Source organism: Gekko japonicus, unplaced genomic scaffold (assembly GCF_001447785.1).
Source record: "Gekko japonicus isolate JY-2015 unplaced genomic scaffold, Gekko_japonicus_V1.1 scaffold1528, whole genome shotgun sequence".
NCBI classification, from domain to species: domain Eukaryota; kingdom Metazoa; phylum Chordata; class Lepidosauria; order Squamata; family Gekkonidae; genus Gekko; species Gekko japonicus.
In genome coordinates, this window is record NW_015173179.1 from 62,313 (window position 1) to 68,312 (window position 6,000).

Below are 6,000 nucleotides of genomic sequence, written 5' to 3' on the forward strand. Positions count from 1 at the left end.
TTCCAGTTGACACGCACGTTGGGGAGGAGTTCCCCCCAGGGCCTGATCCGGCGGCGGCGGGGAACGGGCCTCTGGGGCGGGGGTTTCCCCGTCTCCCGGGGGGACTTGGGAAGCCTACACAGGAGGTGTAGCCAGCCATAAAATGGATGCTACAGCTTACCGTCAGTCACATAGTGAAGGTCTTAGAGCTGCAGTGGTAGCTGCTGCCAAAGAAAGAAAATCTGCACAGGCAATCAGAAGACTTGCAGGGCAAAAGACTCACCTGGCCCTGCCCACTTTCCAGAAAACACTTGGCTAATGCCAGAAAAGGTGCCAGTGGGCACCATGGTACCCTCAGGCCCCATGCTGAAGATCCCGACCGAAACCATAAAGAAAGGGGTATGTGTAGAAAGAAAGCTCTGAAACTAGCTACTGCCTGTGTCCCCAACAGATGTACATCGTTGCCACCAATTTTATTGTTTATTGTTTTAATGATTTTAATGTGACTACCGCAATGACCCTCTGACTCAATTTGTTGTGATCTGCCCTGAGCCCGCTTTGGGGAGAGTGGAATAAAAATCCCAAAATAAATAAATAGATTTAAATAAATAATTTATGCAGCACCTCTCCGCATTCACATCCAAGGCAGGTCATGATACAACGAAACGACTACAGATTCATAGAACAATTAAAAACAATATCCTTAAAGTAACTACCACACAAACCAAGATTGTGAAAAATATCGAAGAGCTTTCTTGATAGTTTTTATTTTAAAAGGGCACACACCATGTGATATTCAACTAGGGTTGTCAAGTCTAGGTTGGGAAATACCTGGAGATTTTGGGGGTGGAGCCTGAGGAGGGAGGAGTTTGAGGAGGGGAGGGACTTCAGTGGGGTATAATGCTCGAGAGTTCACCTCCCAAAGCAGCCATTTCCTCCAGGTGGACTGATCTCTGTTGCCTAGAGACCAGTTGTAATAGCAGGAGATCTCCAGCCACTACCTGGAGGTTGGGAACCCTATACGCAACTCATTTTAAAAAGAAGCAGCGGTTAAAGTAACCTGTTTGGCCAGCTGGTCTTTCTTGACGAAGCCGGTGGCTGCAGCAATGTTTCCGGCACCTTCCACAGTCTTCTGCGCTACTGCTGTCACGCCGGTCACTACAGCTCCCCCAACGTTTGATACCTGTTCTTTAGTTTTCTCAGCCACTGTAAAAATAAAAAGAAGATGAATGACAAGTTATTTGTCCAGTATAGGTTTTGAAGTAATTATGCCAAATTTGCTTTAGGATGTGAAACTGAGATTCCCTCAAGTGAGTCTCCCTTCAGGGATCTTTATTAAGTGAAGAGAAAAGACACCTTCACAACCAGCCTCTCGGCCTTGTGATACACTCTCCAGTAAGTTGGTGTGGAAATGGCAAATTAAGAACCAAAAAGATTAATTGGATACAAATTAAGGGGCCCAATATAAATTTCAATATGTATAAAACATCACTATATGAATAATACAAATGATACAAAATATAAAGTTATTTATTACAAATTGGTTTAAAAACAGTTGTAGCCCCAAATTTAGCCTCAATAAGAATTCCAATCATAAATATTCACAATTAGGACCTTACACAACCCTAAAACAGATGCGTTTTGGTCTACTGGCCTTCTTCAGCAGTCAAGCATAAATGTTACACACAGGGTCAATTATTGCCATAATAATATTAGTCAATATAGGTCCACATGAAAATTATGTTCTGATAAATATCAGTGACTCAAGGCAAGGATGAACTATATGGGCCTCATATGATATCACCTTGTGTCCAAATCAGGGACATGTAACTCAAATGATGTTTCAATTATGTACCTTCCTATTTTTGATCCAAGGGAATCAATTTTAAAAAATGATATGGAGCCTTTGTAACCTAATAGTAGGTAGAAATAGCAACCAACAGTCCAATCCCCATTAACTGGAATATGATGCCACTTTTTCTTTGACATATCAAACATGAGGATAGCCTCCTCTTCTTCCATTGTAGCTCTGGCAGCTGGACGTATATAAACATATGAAGCAGCCTTATGCTGAATCATACCATTGGTCCACCTAGTTCAGTACTGTCTACTCCGACCACCAGCAGCTCTCAGGTAAAGAACAGTCTTTCCCAACAACAGCTATTAGTGGGTTAAATCCAGCCAGCTTTTCCATAGGTGAAAAGTGGAAGGGTCCCTTCTGATCACCAAAAATGCCACCATGCAGGGCATTATGGGACCTGTTGAACAAAAGCCATGCAGGAGGTGATAATAATAAAGGGAATTGACTGAGGTTGAGCAAAACAGCTGGATGGGTCTGACTTTTTAAGTGGGAATGCCAGGGCTTCAAACTGAGACCTTCTGCGTGCCAAATGGATGAGCCACAACTCTTCCCACTTCAGGGGAAGTAAAGAAGTCTTTTCAGAAGTTCCAGAAGGAAAACCCTGGGGTTTCACATTGAGAGATGGGGGAAGCAGGAAGTTACACTTAAGTGGGGAGGCACAAATAAGAAGTGATGACATTGCGCTGGGGAGGCACTTTAGTATTCACCCCAAGTTCTATGTTTTAACCGTAGAGACTGGGGTGAATGCCAGAGTGGCACACAACAGGATAATGTCACTCCTGGGTCACACTGGAAGTTGTGTCATCACATTGGGGCACTAACTGCACTCATTTCGCCAGCCATTTTCCTCCCATCGCCCAGCTAAGCAGTGGCAGGCAGCAGCAGAAGAAGGGTGTGGGGCATCTCCCACCACCAGCAGGAACATGGCCTAGTTTTACCTAATGCAAAAGTCCCAAAGCAACCCAGTATCTAATGCTGTCTCCTTGCTCCATTGCATAGTGTAGAACAGCGTCATGCTTGGAAGGTCAGTGCAAATGGTTGCTGGATCAAATTAATGGCAAGCTAGGGTTTACTCTAAAGAAATTAACTGGCTCACACACTGTTTGATGAGAACAGCAGAGGAGAGAGCTTGCAGGCACATGCAAGGCTCAGTGGTCACATAGCCCCAAACCATAGTCTAGCGTTTTGTCTGAGTCAAGCATTCTTGACTCCCTTCCTCCCTTCCTCCAAACAACAATTTCAGTGTGAATATTCTACTGCCAAGACACAATGGAGCTAATCCATTACCCTCACCTTTACTCTTCTGCGGGAATCTGTGAAAACAAATGCCACTTACGGGTACTCATGAGTTTAGAGCATGCAAGCCGTGTGCTGACTCTTTTACTAAGAATAAACATCGGCCCCACAGATCTTGAAAATGGTGTTTGCAGAATTTGGAAATGGAGCAAAGGAGCTGTGATCTGCAGAGAAGCGGGTGAATCACACCAGCTAAGTTCCCCATCCACTAAATTATTTCCCATGCACAAAACTGGAGCACAGGGGGAAAGAAAGGGCAAGGGAAACACATCACCATGCTTCACTGATCCAGTTCTTTTTACCCTCTAAATGCATTTATGCATTCGTCATGAAGAGCAACACCTTCTTTTATATAAGTGCTGGGGGTGTCTGCAGCTCAGCACCCAGTGGGCTGGCCTGCTCAAATTTCTAGAGGGAAAGTTCTCTTCTTGCTTTGTTCCAACAGTAAATAGCTCCTTGTTTTCCCACTGACAGGCAGGGCTTGTGCCTTTTGCTCTCTGCTGAGTGGAAAGGATTCTGTGGATTCCCTCACAACTGCCCAGGCAAGTCAGTCTTGGGTCTCCCTAATGCAGTGGACAGGGGCTTTCCCTTCCACAAGCACTGGAGACATGCTAGAAAGGTAGGCTCTGGCAAGACAGACAAAGACCCTTCCTATTGAAGCCCTTGGCTGCTCAGTGTTGAGGGAGGAACTCTGTAGAAGAATTTGGCCAATAAGTTTCTTTTGATGTTTGGAAGGGTCGTTGTGTGTTGCAGCCAAAACGGTAGAGCAGGGGTCTCCAATATTTCTGTGTCTGTGGGCCCCTTTGGAATTCTGACACAGTGTGGTAGGTGCAGCCACAAAATGGCTGCTGCGGGGGGTGTGGCCTGTCACAAAATGGCTGCCACAGCTTACCTTCAGTCATGCCACAAAGATGCTTGTGTTCTAATGGCAGCTGCTGCCAAAGCAACTTTTTTAAGAAATCTCCACAGTCAATCAAATCTCCAGTAACCAATAGCTCCACTCGGCCCCACTCACTTTCCAAAAACACTTGACAGGGACCAGGAAAGGTGTAAGCAGTCACCATAGCCTTAAAGACTAATGAACTCAAGGTGGTAGAAATGTTCACAAAGAGTCTAACCCATTCCGAATGATGAGAACTAATGTCCCTCAGGTACCCATTCCGAATGATGAGAACTAATGTCATAATAATCTTCATAGTTTTAAAGTCATTACAAGCCTGCAGTTGCCTTCAGCAGAGGTAGCATTTCCTGTTTCATGATGCATATCATAAAGGGGCAGTAACATTTGTTACTATAAACTTTTAAAAATTAAGCCCTCTGGAACACAGAATATGAAATGGAGGAACTGTACTCTTACCACAGTGAAATTACTAAATAATGGTCACTTACATATAGATTGTTTGCCTTGGCTGGGATGCTTTTGAGAACAGGGTTCCCACCCCAACATCCCCATCACGATGTCATACTTCCATGTACTTCCTAGCTTTTCCCCATCTTTTCTGAGATATTTCCCAAACCTGCTTGGCTGTGATGTTTGGGGAAAGACTGATTGATTGATGAATAGATTGAATTATAGTTTGCTTTTCTCCCTGGGACTCAAGGTGGATTACACAGAGTGAGTCAATATAATCAACAAGATAGGACAATCAATAAACAACAAGATAGGATTTGGGTTGTAAAACCAGCCAGAAGTCTAACGAACAGAACTGAAGCAAAGTATACATGTTAACATGACAGAGATCACAGCACAGTCAGGGTGGCACCTATGTGAGTGACAAAGTCCAGATCTTCCCAGTTCCACTACATCAAGACTGTTTTCCCTACCCCATCCCCCAACAGCTACCATTTCTCCATCACTGCTTTTCCAAAGAATATGCAATTGACACCTTGAAGTTGAATTCAACTTTATTTATTTTATTTATTTATTTGAAGATTTTTACCCCACCCTCCCCGCAAGCGGGCTCAGGGCGGCTTACAAAGGGGGCATAGCCCATACATAAAACCAATAAAACTTTTAAAATATAATCAAAACATTACAGTTAATAATGACAATAAAGTGCTTCCTTTTATCAGATGATCTTATGTTGTTTTACAATGACTTCCAGCAGCCCCCAATTGGGGACCATTGTCCAAGAAATAGCCCGAACCCGTCCACTGTTCTCATTGTCACATAGTTCTTATAGCTGAATTTCCAAGGGCACTCCAACTACGATGGTATTGCCACCGTTGATAGTAGTGGTGGCAGTGGTGGCAGCGGCGGCCCCTACGTAAAAGCCTGGTGGAAGAGCTCCGTCTTGCAGGCCCTGCGGAACTGCATAAGGTCCCGCAGGGCCCTGATCTCCTCCGGGAGCTCATTCCACCAGGTAGGGGCCGCCACTGAAAAAGATCTGGCCCTTGTTACAGCGAACTTTGCCTCTCGGGGCCCCGGAACTACCAGCTGGTTCCGGGTCCCCGACCGAAGTGCTCTTGGGGGTATGTATGGGGAAAGGCGGTCCCTCAGGTAGGTCGGACCCAGGCCATATAGGGCTTTAAAGGTGAGTACCAGCACTTTGAAGCGGACTCGGTATGCTATAGGCAGCCAGTGCAGCGCCTTCAACCCAGGCTTGATGTGCTCCCACCTGGGGAGGCCCATCAGCAGCCTAGCACTCAGGTAGGTCGGACCCAGGCCATATAGGGCTTTAAAGGTGAGTACCAGCACTTTGAAGCGGACTCGGTATGCTATAGGCAGCCAGTGCAGTGCCTTCAACCCAGGCTTGATGTGCTCCCACCTGGGGAGGCCCATCAGCAGCCTAGCCGCCGCATTCTGCACTAGCTGCAGCTTCTGGATCAACGACAAAGGCAGCCCCATGTAGAGAGCATTACAG

The 6,000-nt window shown here is 45.5% G+C and overlaps 1 protein-coding gene across 1 annotated transcript in view; it reads right to left on the reverse strand.

Annotated features, from left to right (window-relative positions):
* Positions 1-6,000, reverse strand: part of SNCA (synuclein alpha) — a gene marked incomplete at its 3' end in the record, with an annotated part of 93,081 nt that overhangs the window by 56,646 nt on the left and 30,435 nt on the right. The window contains exon 4 of the mRNA XM_015422576.1: positions 1,040-1,185. Coding sequence (XP_015278062.1) covers positions 1,040-1,185 — 146 coding nt within the window. The remainder of the gene's footprint in view (positions 1-1,039; positions 1,186-6,000) is intronic.